The sequence below is a fragment of the Dendropsophus ebraccatus genome, chromosome 1, assembly GCF_027789765.1.
Source record: "Dendropsophus ebraccatus isolate aDenEbr1 chromosome 1, aDenEbr1.pat, whole genome shotgun sequence".
Classification (NCBI taxonomy): Eukaryota; Metazoa; Chordata; class Amphibia; order Anura; family Hylidae; genus Dendropsophus; species Dendropsophus ebraccatus.
In genome coordinates, this window is record NC_091454.1 from 157,582,873 (window position 1) to 157,605,660 (window position 22,788).

At 39.1% G+C, this 22,788-nt stretch overlaps 1 protein-coding gene across 1 annotated transcript in view; it reads right to left on the reverse strand.

Annotated features, from left to right (window-relative positions):
* Window positions 1-6,152: 6,152 nt before the first annotated feature.
* UNC13C (unc-13 homolog C) overlaps window positions 6,153-22,788 on the reverse strand; it is a 393,542-nt gene continuing 376,906 nt past the window's right edge. The window contains exons 30-32 of the mRNA XM_069982623.1: window positions 16,476-16,568; window positions 15,276-15,435; window positions 6,153-7,588 (exon numbers count right to left, since the gene is read on the reverse strand). Of these exons, the coding sequence (XP_069838724.1) occupies window positions 7,306-7,588; window positions 15,276-15,435; window positions 16,476-16,568 (536 nt within the window). The 3' untranslated portion in view covers window positions 6,153-7,305. The remainder of the gene's footprint in view (window positions 7,589-15,275; window positions 15,436-16,475; window positions 16,569-22,788) is intronic.

The following is a 22,788-nucleotide window of genomic DNA, read 5'->3' on the forward strand; positions in this document are numbered from 1 at the left end:
TACTGATATGTGTATTATATACACTTATCAGCCGCTAGGGGGCAGTAGAACGCCAATTCCGGAAAAAGCCGAAGTTTGACGACGCTGGAGCCGATGATTACCGATGGGGACCGCCGGAAAAAGACGAAGACGCCGACGAAGACGAGGACGCGTTCGGAACACGGAAGACGCGTTCGGAACCCGGAAGACGCGATCGGGACGCTGGATCCGGTGAGTATGGGTCAATACCTGCTCTGTACACCTCAGCTACCTAGCTGAGGTGTCCACAGCAGGTATTTAACCCTTTCATGGGGTACTTATATCGCCGTGATCGGCCGGCCACTCCTGGCCGGCCGGTCCCGGCGATCGGGACGTGGCACCGTGGCCACCGTTACTTTTAACAGTAATGGCGGTCGGTGTCGTCCTCGGACAGCACCGACCGCCATTGCTTTCCGGGCCATCGGGTCACCGATGACCCGGAAAGCTGCAGATCGCCGCCATATGCTGATCTGAATTGATCAGCCAATAGCGGCGATCGTCAGCACGGGAGGGGTTAATCACCCCCCGTGCCGACAAGCAGGGATGGCCTGCTATACATTATAGCAGGCCATCTTCCCCGATCGCTGCGTGTGTACACGCAGCGATCGGGGAAACCGCGGGCGTAAATGTACGCCCGTTTGCGTTAATGCACGGGTTTTGGGGGCGTACACTTACGCCCGCGGTCGTTAAGGGGTTAAAGCAATACTGACGTCACACAGGGGGTGGGCTAGTGCAAGATCCCTGCTGATTGGATGTGTTCCGGGCATCGTGGGAAAGCGCTTTTCCTGCCCGGAACACTTCCTGCTTTCTAGAATGGCGGCTGCCATTTTAGAAAGCAGGAAAAAAAAAATCAGAGCGGATTTTAAAAAATCCGAATCCGATCGGACTCGGATGTTTGGAAAAATCCGAACCGGATCCCATACCAGCCCCCAACCCCTCCACAGGTAGGCATCATTCTATAGGTGACACCCCCCCCCCCCCCCCCCCCCCGCAGTAAGCTCCAAATGATTTAGTATTCCTGATATAGGCATTACCTTGTAGGTAATCCTCCATGTTAGTTGCCCCGATCCCCCCAGTTGACAGCATCTCCTCCCCCGGTAGTAAACTTCACAGACTAACAACTATGAAATGTTTAGCTTTTGTTCACACTCACTGACTTGAAAATAATGTTAAGAGAAGCTTACAGAATCTGAATCTCCAACAACCTCTACCAAAAACCATGTTACTATTGCACATGTGTCTGAATCCTTCATAGAATACATAAAGGCATCATCTGATAATGCAGCTGTTCTGAGAGTCCATTTAGGTAATTAGTCTAAAACAGAAAAAATGCTCAACAGCCCAACTTATCATTAGTTGAAAGAGCTATAATGCATTGTACATACATAAATAGACATGTGTGATGACCAAAGATAGTGGATCCTGTACACCGCTGCAGTTGAGGGAGGAAGCCACACCAGCCCCATGTGAGCTGGCAAGTTGGACTGTTGAGCATTCGTTCTATTACACCCTAATCACTGAAATGGACTGTCAGTGCTACTGCATTATCAAATGAACTATTTATGTATTCTATGAAGGATTCTGACACATGCAACAGTAACACGTTAAATAACTTTTGGTGGTTGTTGAGCTGCGTTTAACTGTTAATGCTCATCAGGAGAGCTCACAGCTAAAGCATCACTGTAAGCACCCCATGGCGGCAAAACCCAGTGCTGACTGGCATCTTGGGAGGTTGTTAGAGATTTTTTTAAAGGACTAATTTTGATTCTGTAAACTTTCCACACATCTAGACATTGTCCTAAAAAAAATACTCGCCTGCCTGTAGCTGAGCTCTGCTGTCCTCCGGTATCTCCTCTCCCTACTCCGAGTGCAGGAGTGACATCATTTGCCAGGCGCTGGAGGAGGAAGCAGATTCCTGTAGCCAGAGGCAGAGCAATGCCTATGGCTGCACAATTGTTGGCAGGGTTGGGAGCCAACAAAGCTCCTACTTTGTCAGTGTACACTGTAAGCTGCATTTAACTGTGATCACTCATCAGGAGCATCACTGTAAGGAGCCAGTGGTGGCTCAGTGCTGAGTATGGCACCTTGGAAGCAGGACACATGGGGGCTGTACCAGGATGGCGGGACATCAACCCAAAATTGGGAATGTCCTGCTGGATCCGGAACTGTTTGGAAGTAGGCTGTAGACACTGTATAGATATATACCCTGATCCAATGAAAAGCGAATAGCTTCAATTTGCTGAAAAACTTAAACCTTCCATATCCATCTACTACTAGCACCACAATGGAGAAACAGTAATTATATCTGAATAGAAATTGTTCTTGGTAATGTGGTACGGTACGGAAATGATATATTTAATCATGCTGTTAAAATTGCAAAAACGCTATAAATAACTGATATGGATGAAACTCTATAAAATGCTGCAAGCTGTGTTTTAATCAGCACTTCACTGGGGTAATTACTTCAAGATGCCTTGTTATCCTCGACAAGGGTTCTTGTCAGTAATCTGCATTCTGTTCTACATCACACTAAGTTTTCTTTAGCATATTAAAATAATCAAGTGTCTATTTTATTTGCCAACAAGTAATAAAGGTGACAGCAAAGTCTTCCTGAACTAGAACCTAGCAAACCTATCTGGATTACTAATTCCTCATCCTTGGGTATGTAGTGTAGGGATGTCCTGGAAGATATTTCAACCCCTTTACCAAAGACATGTTTGTAATTAGTGTGGTCAGTGAATATGGAATTGGGCCAAGGGGCTGAGCCACTTCCATATGCGGTACATGCTGTCTGTATACTACAGGTAACATTAGCCTAAAATAGTGATTGTGGCATCTACACTATTATCTGACCGATTCTGCAACACAATCACAGGGTGACAACTGGTTGCCATGGCAGCCAGAGGCCTTCTAAAGGCCTCCATGACAGCCATGGCAGATCCTCTATTAACTCTAGCTCAGATATCTAATGGTTGATTATAAAAATCTTCTAGGAAGAATTTTTTTTAAAACTTTCTTTTTTTGAAGAGAGTAAATATAAAATAGTTCCTTTTCCAAGTGTACAAAAAAAAAGTCTGAACACCAAAAAATAAACATAGTCTGAACTATAAAAACATAGCAAAAACTATATGAATTGAGTGTTGCAATCGTACTAACCTGAGGTATAAAGGCAAGGAGGAAAAACAAACATGCAAAATAGAAGAGTTTAGGTTTGGTAAAAGCTTGATGGAGGAGACATGATGCTTTAGGGTAAGTCCTCAGGGATTGACCTACACCATCATTTCAGTGGAGGAAACTATTTGGATAAGTGTATGCTTTCAACTTTGTGGAAACAGATTGGGCCCTTTTCTGTTCCAGCATAACTGTACCCCAGGGCACAAAGCAAGGCTCTTAGAGCCATGGTTGGTTATTTTTTTTGTGGAGAACTTAACTGTCCTAACCTCAACTCCATCAAACACCTCTGGGATAAACTAGAATTGAGATTGAGTGAGGTCCTCTCGTCCAACTTCCTTATCTGAGTTCTGTTCTGAATGGGCAAAAATTCCACAGAAACCTCCAAAATATTTAATACAGTGTTCTTGGAAGCAGTTATACCTCCAAATTGGGACCAGCTACATATGAATGCCTAAAGGTATAGTTATCACAATAATATTGTCTATAAAATGTTTCTCTTACAATTCTGAATACTTTTTCCAGTAAAGTGGACATGTGCAATTCATGTGTGTTCAGCTATGCATGTATGGTCATGTAACCACTGGTCACTTTATCAGCTACACACATACACTTGCCAGGACAGCAAAAATCTAACTAGCCAATAGTGTAGCGGCATCTTAAAATATGAAAGCTTTCATACATGGTTCCGATCTGAGAGTGTGACCACATTTGTACTATGAATATCTCAGAAACAGCTTCTACTGTTTACCGAGCATAGTGAGCAATATCCAGTGAGCAGCGCTTCTGTAAATAAAATGCCTTGTTAATTAAAGAGGACAGAGGAGAATAGAAAGACTGGTTCAAACTAAGGGAAATGCCACATTAACTCAACTAACCATGTGTTTCAACAACAGTAAAATGATCTCAGAACCTACAGGACATCAGATCTTAAAATGGACAGCCTACATCAGCAGTAAACCACACATTGTTACAATCCCATCAGCTAACAAAAGGGAACTTAGGCTCACTGCCATTGTCATATTACAAGAGTAGAAACTGGTCTGCTAAATCTTACAGTATACATAACATGACTTCTGAAATCACGCACTCAAATTTAATATCACACGTTGTGCAAAATTTGTATAGATAGCTAAATATCTAATTCTCACCACCTCCTGATGTATGGTTTGAAAATAGCATGAACTGAGGGAAGCCAGTTTGTTTGCAGACATCACCATGTTAAAATGTGCAAGGAACATATGATTTAGCGAGACACACAGTCTTCAGAAATTATCTCGACCTTCCTTTACTGGGAGACCTTTTCCTGTACGTTGTTCTTTCCATTGCGGTTATTCTAGTATTCTGAGGCGTGGATTTCTATTTCTATTCTCGATACCCCAGAGGCCATAAGACCGGAATATCCTTACTCTCTCTGAATAGTGAATCAAGGGACCTTCTCCTTTTCTTCTTCTCTCTCCCCTCTTTGTCCCTTTGTCTTGATTGTTGTCTGTTGATCGTCAGCTTCCCACCCCACCCCTGGTTTCATGTTTTAGTATATTATTTGGTGGAGTTATACAGCTCTTATATTGTGCCTTTTTCTATCTTGGTATATACATATTTTACAAATTGTTAACCATTGAACTGTGAAGTGGTTTATTGCTGTGAATTTTCACTATGGCACGCCTGCATTTCTTTATTGTTCTATATAATTTTCAATATAAAAAAGATTATAAGTAAAAAAAAATGTGCAAGGAAGTATGGGATTACATGCCTGAAGTCTAGCTCTTACAAACTGTTATTAAATATAGTTTTGGCACCCTGTTGTTTAGTTGTCTAAAGTTTAGCTAAAAGATAATGATGTCCTTGCAGCCCTTGCTTTAAAGGGGTAAAATGATAAAGATGTTATGCTTACCACTCCACGCTCCCCTCTGCCTTCCTGCTGTGTCTCTGTGTCCCCTGCTGACAGCAGCTGCCGACACTTCCAAACCCAAGGGATGCAGAGACAGGGCAGGAGGACACCTAGGGAGCGTGGAGAGGTAAGCAACATGTTTGTTATTTTCTATATACCTAAAAGCCCTTTCAATCAGCCACCAGCTCCTCGTCACCTATTACATGGAGGGATGCACGTCCAACTAATTTTTAAACTTGTGGAAAGACAACTATCAGCCAATGAGTGAACGATTGCTTGCTCCATGGCTATTGTTTTTCTTACACAAATCGATATGTGTCCGATTTGGCCTGATTCAGAAGATTATCTTTCCATGTAGTAGGGCCTTAAGTTCCATATTCAGTATGACATCTTTAGAGATCCTGCAGATTTTATGACTCAACAAGTCAGAGCTGCTATGGCATCATAAGTGGACTAACATATTAGTTTTAATGTTATGGTTCAACAATGTATATTCTCACTTATATACAGTAGTCACTAATTTAATAACATATTTGTATATTCTCTATTCGAGCTGATGTATAAATCCCCTATCACTAACAATATGAAGCAAGGAAATCTGTCAGCTTCAGAAGGCCTTCCCCTTCTCTGAGTAACAGCTAAATGTAGAACATTTGTATTGGATACAAATAAGAAAGTTTTTACATGTTGAATTCAGGAAACAAATCAACAATAATAAAAGTAGTGGAAAGTTGTCCATATCCTTTAAATACCATTACCGTATTACATTTATAGCCCTTGATAAGGGATGAGCGGATTTACAGTGCTATTGAAGCAAAGTGCTTCCCCAAACTCAGCTGTCAGATTGTCCGCCAGCTGCCTTTGTGATGCTCCGTTCTGGGTGCCATGAAAAGCTGGATGCAGTCCTGGGTGAAGCTTCCTAAGACTGTATCCATGTTTTACAGGCACTCAGAGTGGAGGTTGCTGAGCTTAGTGAAGAATTTGGCTAGTACTGTAAGTTTGCTCATCCCTACCCTTCATTATATATCTGGAAAACAATAACATTAAAAACATACAAGTGTGTGAAGTTTCTTCGTATTTTATTTTACAATATCTCACTAAATATATTTACATGACATGACTTTTGCCTCAGTGCAATACATTTTATGTTGCATAAGTACAAACTGTAGATTTTTTTTTTAAAAAGAGACACTTGACTGAATTTGCAACTAAATATATAATGCAACATTTTCCCTGCCTGCCACGTCTTCCTCCTCATGGGCCAGACAACACTCAGCTGCACACTGTTCAGATCAATATCCTTGGTATTCAGTACAAAGTTTCAAGCACATACACCCTGGGTAAATGATAGATGGACTTTATAGAACTTTACTATTCCTTTTTGCACCATACAAAAATACTGCATGTTTTATGGAAAATATCCCATTGCTGTAAGTGACAAGAAGCTGATGACGTGAGCAAAACACGGGGAATGACATATCACAGAATCCCTTAATGTTTCATACAAATGTACAGAAAGTCTCTTCCCAAGGATGCTGCGTTACCACTATTACTACTATGTAGAGAGATCCATTAAGAACTGGAGTAGACAGAAGGAGAAACTACTGTATAAGAGTGGACGATATTGAGTTCTAGAAGCGAGCTTTTTACAGTTTGTCTTCACAGTGATATACCAGAAGGTTTGTGTAGAAGATGCATAAAATAGCCCCATCCTTTAGTATATGAAAAGTAACGTCTCTATTCAGGAATGGAGTTATAAAATTTACAAACCATTCAGCAACATACAATAAGTTCTTTTGCCAAAAGTAAAATTTAAAAAAGCAACATTATGAGTAACATATCAGCAAATCATTGAACAAATGGACCGTACAGAGACACACATTTATTTAACAAATACAACTTATTAACTGATAGATCTTAACTCAACCAGGTTGGAAATTGGTAGGAAAACAATAATTACCAAAAATACCATGAGCTTGTTTCAGTTCTAGGTGTAGAGTTTGGCACTTTATGGGAACTAGTCCTTGCCCATTGTCATTCATATAAAAAGAAGTTACACGTCTTATTCAACACGCCTTGCAAATATAGTACTGGTGTACTAGCAAACATTGAAACATATTGAATAAACATTCCCACTGATTTGCACATGCATACACTATCAAAGAACAACACTGGATCAATGTTTTGTGTTTGTATTTAGAATAGTTCTGTTGCTGCAGCACATTCTAGATCTCTTCTGGAGACCGGGTGTCTGATTTCAGTTTCACAAATTCCTTGGCAACTTCATCATTGGAGCGTTGAGAAAGAATTCGTAGAATTGTCAGTCCAGTTTCATCCATGCAGACGTTTTTTGTCAGTGGGTACCAGGATGCACAGTTGCCTTTCTCTACAATGCCCTTCAGCTGGATAACTGTCATTCCTATAATGCGATCTTCCCTGGCGAAGCAATAATCCTTCACACACAGGTGAAGTTCATAGGCCGCTGGGCTTTCTTCATTACTTAGAACGCTAGAAGAGGGAAAAGGGAAAATAAATGAGGGACAAGAGCAAAATTTTAATTTCACCTCAACTGGATTAAAAGAAGTGTTTCAATGAAACTTATAAAAATATGAATGCATTCCTTAAGAACAATTCTATTTATTTATAATGAAATATTCCTAAATCCTGCTCTTTCTTTGCCTCAGTCATTTTTACTATTTTAATCACATCTCAATTCTGTTATTCACTCAGGTGTATTTTTTTGGAATTAACCCTATTTTTATCTTGTCACAAAGTCTTTATTAACAACTGCTATGGCACCCACAGACACATTCACATATACTGCTTAAGCACTGTTCTATATCTAAACATGCGCAGTGTAAGCATTTTTATGTGTACTATAGCAGCACACAGTGTCCCTGTGGTTCCATATCACAGAGTCGTATGCACGTCATGTATCCCTGTATAGTGCGGCACTCTCCTAGGAGCAATCCTAGCAGGGAATAGCTTTATTACATGGCATGGAGTGAGACACAGCACATTCTTTCCTTAGGGTTCTTTAGGGTTTCTATAACCTATGAGAAAAATCCTTAGTATGCTTAATACTGGAAGCAGAGGTATAGTACAGGCATATAGTTCTATTAGAGCCATATCCCCCATCTTTCTAACACCAAACTGTAGTAAAATTATGAATATGACTACTTGTGCCCCGTTCATACTCCTTTTTTATATCTTATTTTTTGTAAACATATTTCTACACTATTGCCTCGTATTTTAGCATAGCAATAGTGTACGACTTTATGCTGTAAGGCTGAAAAAACATACATACAGTATATATATCATGTGGGGTATTATAGGGTTGAGTACTGCAAACACCCCATGCCAATTCTCTAATGGATCTCTAAAGAGGTGGAGATAATGGTTGTACATATAAACACTCTCTCCCCTTAGCAAAGCACCTTCCCCTAGAGCGGTTAACATGCACATTGACCCCCCCCCCCTCCAGATCTCCATAGATTTTTCCTGACAGATGCTGGAATGTATATAGAATTAAAAAAAAAAAGTGTAAAGATGTGTGATAATACTGCTTTTATGATGTTGCATACTTAGAATGTGGTAATTCCTGTGAGATATGTGTCTGCAGTTTAACAGGGGGATTCTTAGGATATTCATCAGGGGTCAAGCATTATGAAGCACATGTTCTAGGGCAAGGGCGAAAACTAGTTATAGGAAGGGCCAGTCTGTTTGTGCAACCTCTTTAGATAGCCATGACATCTATGATCAATACATCTGGATGACTACAGTGTCTCTACAACTTGACTGAGCTGCTGAGTGTGATTAGTATTTATTACAGATATATAGTATCTGTATGGCAGATAACCGTATTTTTCTCTTTATAATAAACACTTTTTAGCAAGAAAATATCTTACTAAAAAGTGCCTGCATCTTATATTCAGGAGACAGGGCAGCCCGACACTGTCAGACTGCCCTGTCTCCTTCCCTGATGGTCCAGAAGGCTGCATCAGCTGTGCAGTCCTCTCCCTTCTCCTGTCGGTACTGATCAGTAAGATCAGTGCCCCGCAGGAGAGAAATCAAGAGGGGATATGCATGGCAACCTGCTGACGGACCTTCGGTGATGTCATAGTCATGTGATTAGTCACCTGACTGTGACATCAGCGAAGGCCCTTCAGCTCACATTCCCACAGGTCCTACACTAAATGGTCTCGTCTAAGTAAGGAGTGTGTGTGTTGATGTAACATTGTGTGTGCTTGTGGATATGTTTGTACAGCTGAGTGTGTGTGATACAGCTGAGCTGAGAGTGTATGGTGTAGCAGAGCTGAGTGTGTAGCTGAACTGAGTGTGTATGGTGTAGCAGAGCTGAGTGTGTAGCTGAGCTGAGAGTGTATGGTGTAGCAGAGCTAAGTGTGTTGCTGAGCTGAGAGTGTATGATGTAGCAGAGCTGAGTGTGTAACTGAGCTGAGAGTGTATGGTGTAGCAGAGCTGAGTGTGTTGCTGAGTTTTGTAGGTGAGTTTTCTAGAACTGGACTGAGTATTCCAGATGTGGTCTCACTAGAGCTCTATACAGCTGGATGACAATCTCTCTCTTCCTTCTGGTTATACCTCTAGCTATATAGCCCAGCATTCACTTTACTTTTACTGCCTGGCTGCACTGTAGACCCATTTTAATCACTAGCCTTAAATCCTTTTCTTCTGAAGTGTACACTAACACAGAACTGCTTATAGAATACTAAGATTAAGGATTCCTCCTCCCAAGTGCATTATTTTACATATCAAACTATTGAACTGCAGTTTCCTTTGTTTTGACCGCTTAACTAGTAAAGCTCAATCAATTTCCATCATAGAGATACTCCCAGGATTATAAACCCAATTCATAAATCTATAAAAAGACTCAGCTGTAAAATTTATGTAGATGAGATTCTGAACAATTAAGAAGTAGGCATGCCTTTCTAGCATTAAATGAAAATCCTTGTCATAAATCATTAATAAATGTTCTCAGCCCTGTATATCATGTATCTATCCCAGACATATGATAGACATCAGCAGATATTCCCACGACGCTGGGCCCAGGCTGCCCGTGGGCATTACCACTGGGATAAACACCTGCTTCTCATAAACTCTGCAGTAATAAGTGTCATGTTTAAGTGAATGCTGGGTAGTACAGGCCTTCAGGGCATTCTGAACTTAAGACTGTGCTCAGTGCAGTATATATAGTAGATGGTATTGCATTGTTACAAGCCAAATGTAGTTTTATGTCTATATGATCAGAGCTGGGACGTTTCTGTATCTTCATGAATCAAGCTGAATGAAACTATGATCAAGTATTGAATCCATGGCACCATAACATTTTTCTAAGATATAAATATATAAATAAACATATCATAAAGTGTCTATGTTACTTCTACGATCACATTAGTTCAGATCATACTGTGAGCAGATAATGTAGTTCCAGAGATTAAGTCAAATTAGCTCCTCAGGCAAAAAACTTTATGGCGTGTGTTTACAGTATTGCTTCTACATTCATTTATGTATATCTGTCATACCAGGCTTATTTACACCTTTATGGCTATTTTTATTTAACATACAAAAATGATCTTTAATTCTGTTTTTATAACATTAAAAGGACAGATTGTTCAACTTAATTTTGTATCACTCTGGGAAGATCATTCATGTTGGCAAAATAAAATGGGGGATAATTTATAGAGCTATGCATACCAGTTTTCCAAAGTACAAAAGTTGCAAACTTTTGCGAAAGCTTCACTTGCAGAAACATTTAAAAATTTTGACATTTGTGTGCTACTCCTGACGCTTATTGAAGTTTACAAAATATAAGACAGCGCTCCACAGTGGAATTCAGACAGGGCTGAAGTGGTGAAAGAAAGCACATAGAACTCTCACCTGGGTAGATTGTGCTGGTGTAAGGCTTACTTACTGATAGCACTCCTGACTAATCCCCACAGGGATTAAAGACAATCAGTATCCTCCTCCACTCCAAGGTGGGTAAAACAGGCGCAGGTCCAAGGGGTAATAGTGATTTACAGTAAATTATCATAAAATGTTTTAAAAGAATTTGGCCAGCGACACAAGGTGTTCCAAGAACAATATGGTCTCCTTATCAGGTGTCTGATACCATACTAGTTCAAAGGCACATATATATCATTAAAGAAATAAGATATGCAAACAACGACCAAAGATACAGGATGAAAACATGTTGTATACCTGTATGTTAAGATATATATATATATATATATATATATATATATATATATATATATACATATATGCCTTTGAACTAGCAAGGTATCACTTGATAAGGAGACCGTACTGGTCTTGAAACACAGTGTGTCACTGGCAAAATTCTTTTAATACATTTTATGATAATTTACTGTATATTACTGCTACTTCTTGGACCTTTGCCACCCGCCTTGGAGTGGAGGAGGTTACTGACTTATTGAAGTTGGAAGGGTTTAGTAGCTAAAGGTGTGATCTTCACAATCTAACGGATTTAATGTCATTTATAACTAAAGTGAACACAGTAGAAATCTACTTTGTTCAAAATGTGGCACACAGACAATCACAGATTTGCCTTTATAAAAGGTATTCCTATTTCAACTAACATAGTTAAAGTGTGACTGCCATTTAAAATATTTTTGCAGAAATCAATAGTACAAGCAATTTTAGGAAACTCTGTAATAGGTTTTATTAGGCAAAAAAGCCTCCTTCTCATCTTATCTACATTACCAAGTCATCGACATTACAGAGGAGCAAAAATAAGATGGGGTTGCTAAGTCCATTATAACCTATAAAGGGGGGAAGTGCCGAGAGGGTGACATGTGATCACATGAGAACATTTACGTCATGTGGCTCTCTCCGATCACATGACATGTGATCACATGGTGAACATTTACGTCATGTGGCTCTCTCCGATCACATGACATGTGATCACATGGTACTCTGATCACATACTTCCGGCCCGGAGCCCGATACATCCGGACTCCGGCGGCATCGGCGGCATTAGCAGCTTATAGGGTGCAGCTGCCTTTCAGGTATTATATATGATGTGGCTAGCGGGATTGGGGAATCTAATATATGAGCCGAAATAAGTGCATCCATGTTTTATATGCTACCCCATCACTGTAATCATGGTAATTGAATTCAAGTCTTTATATGTACTATATATACTAGCACTATGACACAGGATACTTACCCCTGATGAAGTCCACGTGACAGAACGTGTTGGGTTAATCTACCTGATCCATCCGTGAGACAGCAATTATCATATTCTATTATATTGTTTTTGTATTTGTATTTGCATTGTAATTTATTTATTTTCCACAATTTATTAATTTCTCTTTTTTCAGGTTATTGTTTTTCTTATATTGGCACATGCACTTGTACTTAGTGGCACTTAGTGATAGGGTTAGATAGTTTACATTCCTATTCAAGCACTTTATATCACTTTTATATACAATTTTCATATTGCTGCTGTCTCTGCATCATCATGTGGGGCGGATCGGTGGTTTACTGTGCCGTATTGTGGCCAGTAACAGGATTTTCCATGTTTTTAAGTGGTTTTAAATTGTTTTTTTCTGTGTGTTTTTGATTTAATCTAAATAAAGGATATCGATTACATTTTGGATGTGCAGACCCAATTTTTCCAGATCAATTTCTTTTGGTACACATATATGTTTGCTTTGGATCTGGAAGGGACTGGCACTCTGGATATATTGTAGGTGGTGCCTGCCTATTTGTATATAGTGTTGGAGACTGTCTGGCCACACAAATGCTGGATCAGAAAGTTCAGTGCCGTCAGTGCAGACAAGATTGCAGGATGTTGTGCCGTGCAGGGCTGCCTTTTCTCCTCTTAGTGCCCACTCATCCCCCTTGGCCTCTCCCCCCTCCATAGACCCTGATGGACATAGAAAAGCTGCTTCTTCTAAAGTACAAAAGATAACTCTTTTGCTTATTAAAAACTTTTAGAGAGTTTTTTTTTTTTTAAATCGCTTGTACTATTAATACTTACTGATTTCTGCAAAAGACATTTAAATGACAGCTACACTTTAGAGTTATAGGTCAAATAAAGTTAACCTCTTAAGGACAGAGCCCAAAATGGCCTTAAGGACCGGGACGATTTTCAATTTAGCAATTTCGTTTTTTCCTCCTTGTCTTCTAAGAGCTACAAATCTTTTATTTTTCCAGCTACTGGGCAATGTAAGATCTTGTTTTTTTTAGGAACAGGTGTACTTTGTAAAGGCACCTTTTGTTCTACCATATCATGTATGCAAATTAGGGGGGGGGATTTCCTGTTTACGTAATGCACTTTACAATAAAACTGACATTTAATCTCTATTTTATAGGTCAGTCAGAATACAGCAATATGCATTTTATATAGCTTTTCTAATGTTTTACAATTTTTATTAACAGTAAATAGGTGTGATTACAATGCCTCTTTTTTTACTCTTATAGCGTTTCTATTTTTTCATCTACAGGGGTGTATTGGGGTCTTTTTTGCACCATGATCTCTAGTTTTTATTAACACCATATTTGTGTAGATGAGACATAACTAATAATTTTTTATTCATTTTATTTTAAATAAAATGTAAAACTCTTTTTTTTACTGCTTGACAGGAATGTTAGTATTTAAAATGAGATATTGATTCATTCTACATTTCCAATTTTAGGTTTTTTTATTCTTTCTTGAAGGGGTGAAGTTATAATTTTGTTTCAAAAGCACGTTTGGTGTGTGGTGGTAGTGGTAGGCGGTAAAGTTGCAACTGCAGAACAGGGAAAAGTTTTTGGCCTTGTGATAGGTCTTTGGGTGCATACTCAATTGAAAATTTCATTGAATTTAATAGTAAAAACAGTGAAAAGACAGTGAAAAATGAAAACGTCTGCTGTTTGCTGTTTGCAAAAGACATCTGAAAAAAATTGTCATGATCATTATTTTGATGGCCGTGCAGATGTCCATCATTTAATACACTGTGCTTATTGTACATCCATCATTCCGTTGACTTAAATGCATTGCACTGAATTAAAGAGACTCTGTACCCACAATCTGACCCCCCTTCAAACCGCTTGTACCTTCAGATAGCTGCTTTTAATCCAAGACCTGTCCTGCGGTTCGTTTGGCAGGTGATGCAGTTATTGTGCTAAACATTTACTTTTAAACTGGCAGCCTCGTGCCCTACGGGAGTGGCCTGGATTGCATATGTATTAGGCTGGCACAACCTCTCTGTCCCTCCTCCCCTCCCTCCTCATCATTAGGAATGCTCCAGGCAGATTGTCTCCTATTCCCAACCTGTGACAGCCCGACACATGGGCCTGATCGTTAAGGCACCTGTGCAAATGTTTAGCATGGAGAAAATGTTCCAGTGGCATTTCTAATGATGAAGAGGGTGAGGAGGTGGGGAGGAGGGGAGGAGGGGCGGAGGGGTGGTGCAAAGTTAGGGCACAGATACTTCCATAGGGCACGGGGTTGTAAGTTTAAAAATTGTTTTTAGGACAATAATTGCATCACCTGCTAAACGAATCACAGGACAGATCTTGGATTAAAAGCAGCTATCCGAAAGTACAAGTGGTTTGGGGGGGTCAGATTGTGGGTACAGAGTCGCTTTAAATTAAATTGCGGCGGTAATGGATTTTTTTTACATTCTATGAACATAGCCTAAGTAACAAATAAATATTCTATCACAATTTTTTAATGTAAAATAGTTAATAGTTAGAGATGAGCGAACCGGGTTCGGGTTCGATTCGATCCGAACCCAAACGTTCGGTATTTGATTAGCTGGGGCTGCTGAACTTGGATAAAGCTCTAAGGTTGTCTGGAAAACATGGATACAGCCAATGACTATATCCATGATTTCCACATAGCCTTAGGGCTTTATCCAAGTTCAGCAGCCACCGCTAATCAAATGCCGAAAGTTCGGGTTCGGATCGACTCGAGCATGCTCAAGGTTCGCTCATCTCTATTAATAGTTCAGGAAACAATTTGCAATGACTCAGTATATGCACTGTATCCTTACTCATACCGTGAAAAAGATGTTGACCAAGGCCTGAGTAGATTTTTCCCAATGTGCTGGGTGTTGCAGAATAAGAAATGTGGGGGTAGGGTCTCTTTTTCACATTTTTTCAATTGTTTATTAGAGCTGTAATAACATGTAATAAATAAATGTGATAAATTATATGAGCATTGACTTACAAATTGAATATCTCATTGTACTTTGGTGACCATGTGTTACTTTTTGTCTTTGTACCATATTTCCTCTTCTTGTCACCAAGACTGGGACCTAATGCAAAGACTTCAACAAAAGGTCGAAACATAGCTGTTGTTTGCCAAAGTAGTCCATTAAGTGCAACAACTAGAAAAAAAGGAAGAGACAGATGACTGTTATTATATTATTATTTGCTGTTCACTTTATTTTAATTAAGTTGTCATACTTTTAAAATACTTTTACTATTGATATTGACACAAACAAGCAGGAATTGAAGAAATACTATTTGGTGATGGATTCTGTTTAGATAATTAAAATGTTCATCAATTATTTCTGTATTTTTATCTAAAAGCCTGCTTCAAGGGCAACTGTTTCATGCACGAGGATTGATTCTGTACATGAGCCCTACTGGGTCAGAATAAAACATGAAAATGCATGAAACCAACCCCACATGGTCATATCCACAGTTACCTGAACTTCCAGCGGCAGAAGTGACTGCACAGCAGCTGGACGAAGAGACATGTCAGGTACCCTGTTTTAAGAAATGTTTGTATACCACTACGAATGACTGTGCTGGTGCATCTCTTTCTTAGAAATATGCATTATGTTATTTCTCCAATATTCTGTTAAGATGTATGAATAAATTGACAACTGGGTATTTCAAACCCTATGTCAAAGCTGTGTGTCTCCAAACAATCTGTTCCTAACAGCACTGATTGGACAGTGTCAGAGTATAGGTAGTGGAAAAAATAAATAAATAAATAAATTAGTAAGTGAATCAGTACCTTTGTCTATCTCAATATTAAGAGCTACAAATACATTTTCCATTTTGAAGATTGGGGGCTAAAGGAATACACTAGAAATGCATCGGTTGACATTTGTGAATGGCAATCAGGGATGAAATATGACAACATAGGTTTTAGGATAATAAAAAGAGCATTAGCTAGCAGAACAAGACTTCAATTTGACATGTTCCAAGGAAATGAAGGATAACAGAACTTGGCAATAAGGCTGTACACTCATGTTTGCTACATCTTTATAAATTACGGAAAGGCTAGTGATCTGTAGAGACATAACAAAAAGCTTCTTGTTTCATTTGCCTTCATAGCATCAGCCTGCTATAATAAGAAATAATGCTGACATTAGATGGCAATGAAAGTATGCTTCTCAATTCCATAATACAGTACCTTTTACTGTAATCTTGTGTTCTCCATTTCCAGGATGAGTGAAGATATCCACTTGAACAGAAATTTCTCCAACCGTGCCTTCTGTGGACAGACCTGCAGTGGATAGAAGGGAAAGGTCAACACACTAATACGGAAGACAGACTGAAGCTGCAAAATCTCATAGCAGCACTTGCTACCAACCTGAAGAAATCATTATGAATATATACTTAGAGACCAAATCACTTCAAAGCTTCTACAGTTTTGAAATTTAAGAACTGAATGGTTTAAGAGGGCCCCTCTTACATAATAATCTATACATAATTTCCTCTTTATACTATAACTGTAATAAAACTGATTCATGAGCAAAATACCCACTTTCATGTTTTATTACAATAGCACTCACATACTCAGCACTAGAGCGTCTGTGAAATTCAGTAGTACTTTTCTTGTGTTTCAACTTTTGGAAGAGATGCTTATACTAAGATATTATAGCAATAAAGTGCTTTATCATAATCATAAAACAAGCTGGTCACCCATCACTGACTACATAAATTTTGCATGGTAAACTTTTAAATTTCAATTCAAATCGCATAAATGTGTTGCATTGGTAAAACGTATAATATAAAAAAAATTGTACCATGGATATGTATGTATTTCCACTGCATTCTATGTAGGAAAAGAGAAGCCACATGAACTTTAAAGACAATTTTCATTTGAATGCTGGACCATTGGACTCGAGCATGCTGTAGTTGCTCTCTCTATTTGATTTTAAATTATTTATAAATTGGCTTCGTAAACTATTAAACATGTGGATCATCGTAAGGACATAATCGTATTCCTTTTCTTAAGGGTTAAACACTATTTTCTGGTAGTTGCTTGGCACTGTTGAGGTGTATGTAACTAAATTTGGAGAGACTTGATATGGCACAGATCTTTCATTTGGAAGTACAGTCGCTACTTTATTATCTTGGCATAAATAAAAGTTATTTTATCTGAATATCTATGAGCTAAATAAAGTGAAAATCTGATGTTTTTCAGCAATACAGTATATAACTTCAGCTAATAAAGTTAAAACAATAATTCAGAAAACTAGAAAACAGAACATTCTAGCCACATTTGTTTACACATTTTAGCTTGCTTTCAATAGATAATATAGTATATAACATACAGTCTGATGGCCCACTGGGCTTGGAAATAGAAAAAAACTGCACTACAGTATCTGTCGGTCTATCTAAAATTGTGTCTCCACAGATCGTTTACCTAGAAGCCAAAAGAAGTGGCTCCATGACAAGCTAGAGGTGCCAGAGGCTGTTAATTATAGCTCGGGCTGTAAACTCACATTCACATGTAAAACATCCACCCAACATCCAATCAATGCTAATATGGATGCCTGTCCTATTACTAGAGATGAGCGAATCCCCAGCATGCTCAGGTTTGTCCAAGCCCAAACACTCTGCCTGGAAAACATGGATACAGCTATAGGCCAGGACTCCCTTGGGCTGCATCCAATATTTTCAGCCACCAGTAATAAAATGCAGAGTGTTCGGGTTTGGACAAACCCGAGCCTACTTGAGATTCAATCATCTCTACTTATTACACAATACTAGGAAGTAAAAGGCATATAGTAGTAACAAAGTAAAAAAAATAAAGTCTGAAATGATCAGAAGGATCCTTAAACATCTCTGAATCCACCACAATCTGAATGTGAGTAATAAGATCAGACATGGCCTCAATGGACTGAACATTTATCACACTAGTGTTTGATAAAGTTGATATACAAAGTTCCACAACTATAAACACTTATATTTACAACAGCCTTAGAGTGGTACATAATAAGTTGTGTTATAAATGATTATCTGCTGGATTCTAGATCCTCCTGGACAGACTATTTATTTCTGTATATTAATCAGAAGAAAAATAAAATCTCAAATAGGTCCTAAGTTTTCAAAAGACTGAATTTCCAGCCATCTGGCAGAATTCTGTTTTAAGGTTTGACAGGCATGTTTTTAGGGAACAGTTGTTAAACAATGGTAAATTTACAGGAACAGATGGATTCATCTGGCTGAGGGATATTTACTTTAAAAAGAAGCTGATATTTCAGCTTGGAGTGAAAAGCTGTGGCACTGTCCTATAGACTGTAACCCTTTCTACAGCTTCGCTATTAACTTACATGGAAATGTATGCTGCTATTTCTTCTAAGGTGACCAGCGTACACATAACATGAAATCAAATCTCCATATACCTTAAGACTTCAATATTCATTAAGGTGCACAGGATGGCAATATAATGCACAAGTGAGCTCTCAAACTTCTTCCCAATAGCAGGCCTCAAGAAGAGAAGGATTAAGCATTTTGGATCTTAAGCTGACCATGGAAATGAAATGTTTATTTACAAATCACTGGTAAAGTAAGCTTATTGTATTAGCATCTGTTATTTATCATAGGTGTAAGATCCACAATCAGATGGATGTGCAAAGGGTTTGCAAATAAATATCTTATCCCTACAGACTCATTTAATAGCACCTATATATAAGACAATAGTGATACAGTACTCTGCAAAACTTTTCAGCAGGTGCGGAAAAAAACACTATTTGGGAGGCGTCTGACTCCAAATTTATATTCTGCAGCAGAATAGCAACCCCAAACCTACAGCCATTGTGATTTGGCCTCAAAATTACGCACGTCCAAAAAAGACGGACGCCGAACAGCCAAAAAAAAGACGTGTAAACCGAGCCTAAGAAGAACAAAAAGTCCTGGAAGTGATGATAGAGCCCTGACCTCCGCACCATCCAGTCTATCTGAGATTATATGAAGAAATAGATGGATGGTAGCAAGCCTACATCCACTGAAGATCTGGGGTTAGTTCTCCAAGATGTTTAGAACAACCTTCCTGCTAAAACTGTGTACCTAGAACAATTGATTTTGTTCTGAAAGCAAAGGGTGGCAAAGGGAAAACTTGCTTTAGATTCTCTTCATGTTCATTCACTTTGCATTTTGTAACTCCTGCAATCTCTTTGTTATACCCTATCCTGTGAATACTATGTATAGGGCGTAGGTTCGGAAAACAGAAAAGGTCCTTTAAATCCATAAAGGTGGCTACAGAAGATGAAAGAGTGAGTGCTGCCATGTTAGTGAAAGATGAACATCAGTTCAGTTGCAATCCTTAGGCTGTGTACATTAGGCTATATGTTTATTGTTACATGGGTAGTCTCTGATCTTCATGCATATTTTCTGTCTTTCCAATCATTTTTAACATTCTAATATATGACAATCTCCCTAAAGACAATCTATATCCATATTTATTGGTAAATAAATCTTTAGCTTTCCACAATTCATCTCTCTAATGTAAATATTGCCCTTTTACTATCAGATATAAATCTCAGTTTATGTTGAGCTTCTCATCAATAATTAACAATAGGAAGATTTGGGCAAAGCTTTATCACCACCATATATTATTTACCACAGAAACACAATGAAAGGCAGCACAAGTTGTAAAGGGTTACATAGGGCCAGGGATGCTGAGAAAAAAATGTTTTCTTACCTGCCTCCTCAGACCCATTTTCAATAAATTTTCACATTGTTCAAATTGCAAATTAGGTGGCTTGTTGCACTGGGTGGGCCTACCATCTTCAGTGAAATTAAAGGCTTATTAAAGGGGTTATCCAGCGCTACAAAAACATGGCTACTTTTCCCCCTCTCTTGTCTCCAGTTCAGGTGTGGTTTGCAATTAAGTTCCATTTACTTCAATGGAACTGAGACCCCACCCAATCTGGAGACAAGAAAGGGGGAAAAGTGGACATGTTTTGTAGCACTGGATAACCCCTTTAAAATGATTCACATTTCCAATGTTACACAGGACGCCTTTATGCATCAGTTGACGCTAACGCCGAAACGCATCCTGTGTCTGTAACATTGGATATGTGAATCCTTTAAAAAATCGTCTTGAGCATTTACTGATAAGTGCCGGGATCTATCATGAATTGTGTTCTTGGACTTGCTGAAAGAAAGCCACCCCAATATTTCTTATAAGGGGGGCGATGGCTGGGGCGTATCAGTACATTGAACAGCCCCGTTAAAGATAGCTCTCTCTCTATCTATCTAGCAGAAGAAAGTCCGCGGCACACCAAGTAACGGTGAAGTAAGTGTGGTTTATTGATTAAGTGCAGCAATCCATAGACGCAATGTTTCGGTGCAGTCTCACCACCATTTTCAAGCCTCTCTCTATCTATCTATATATACAGGTCCTTCTTAAAAAATTAGCATATAGTGCTAAAGTTCATTATTTTCCATAATGTAATGATAAAAATTAAACTTTCATATATTTTAGAATCATTGCACAACAACGGAAATATTTCAGGTCTTTTATTGTTTTAATCCTGATGATTTTGACATACAGCTCATGAAAACCCAAAAATCCTATCTAAAAAAATTAGCATATCATGAAAAGGTTCCCAAAACGGGCTATTAACCTGATCATCTGAATCAACTAATTAACTCTAAACACCTGCAAAAGATACCTGAGGCTTTTAAAAACTACCAGCCTGGTTCATTACTCCAAACAGCCATCATGGGTAAGACTGCCGACCTGTCTGCTGTCCAGAAGGCCATCATTGACACCCTCAAGCAAGAGGGTAAGACCCAGAAAGAAATTTCTGAACAAATAGGCTGTTCCCAGAGTGCTGTATCTAGGCACCTCAATGGGAAGTCTGTGGGAAGGAAAAAATATGGCAGAAACGAGAAGAGGTGACCGGACCCTGAGGAAGATTGTGGAGAAGGACAGATTCCAGACCTTGATGGACCTGTGGAAGCAGTGGACTGAGTCTGGAGTAGAAACCTCCAGAGCCACTGTGCACAGGCGTGCCAGTTTTGAACCAGAAACAGCGGCAGAAGCGCCTGACCTGGGCTACAGAGAAGCAGCACTGGACTGTTGCTCAAAGGTCCCAAGTACTTTTTTCTGATGAAAGCAAATTTTGCATGTCATTCGGAGAAGACTGGGGAGAAGGAAATGCCAAAATGCCTGAGGTTTAGTGTCAAGTACCCACAGTCAGTGATGGTCTGGGGTGCCATGTCAGCTGCAGGTGTTGGTCCACTGTGTTTTATCAAGGGCAGGGTCAATGCAGCTAGCTATCAGGAGATTTTGGAGCACTTCATGCTTCCATCGGCTGAAAAACTTTATGGAGATGAAGATTTCATTTTTCAGCATGACCTGGCACCTGCTCACAGTGCCAAAACCACTGGTAAATGGTTTACTGACCATGGTGTTAGTGTGCTCAATTGGCCTGCCAACTCTCCTGACCTGAACCCCATAGAGAATCTGTGGGATATTGTGAAGAGAAAGTTGAGAGACGCAAGACCCAACACTCTGGATGAGCTTAAGGCCGCTATCAAAGCATCCTGGGCCTCCATAACACCTGAGCAGTGCCACAGGCTGATTGCCTCCATGCCACGCCGCATTGAAGCAGTCATTTCTGCAAAAGGATTCCCGACCAAGTACTGAGTGCATAACTGAACATAATTATTTGAAGGTTGACTTTTTTTTTTATTAAAAACAATTTTCTTTTATTGGTCGGATGAAATATGCTATTTTTTTTTAGATAGGTTTTTTGAGTTTTCATGAGCTGTATGCCAAAATCATCAGTATTAAAACAATAAAAGACCTAAAATATTTCAGTTGGTGTGCAATGATTCTAAACTATATGTAAGTTTAATTTTTATCATTACATTATGGAAAATAATGAACTTTAGCACTATATGCTAATTTTTTGAGAAGGACCTGTATATATATATATATATAAATATGTCTCGGATGAATCTTAAACATGTCTCATAACTGGGCTGGTGTGAAAAAAAAAGGGTAATGTTTTATGCTCCAGGTACCTCCTACTAAACACTGGGTTCTAGCACCAGCCACAGTGAAGTCATGTCTTAGGCTATGTTCACACTACGCAAAAAACAAACGTTGTTAGCGCAAATACGGCCGTGTTTTTTACGCTGTGTGAACCTGGCCTTAAGCTGCGCAGGCTATTGTAATACTGATTCCTAGTCCCTAATCTTAGATCAGGAAGCCAACCGGTATTTACTAGCCCAGAAATTAATCAGTCTGAGCCATTCAGTATGCAGTCATTGTAAATGATGTTTCCAGAGAGGTAAATTTTAACTTTTTATTGCAAGACACTCCTACTTTATATTTAAGGGCCTAAACATAGATCTACAAGATATTGTATTTCCTGAAATGTACATGCACAATGGCATTTATTTCTCTCTCACATTCATTGACATAGTTATAGCATGCGGAGGAAATCAATGTAAACCTTGTTTGCTTCCCAATATGACCC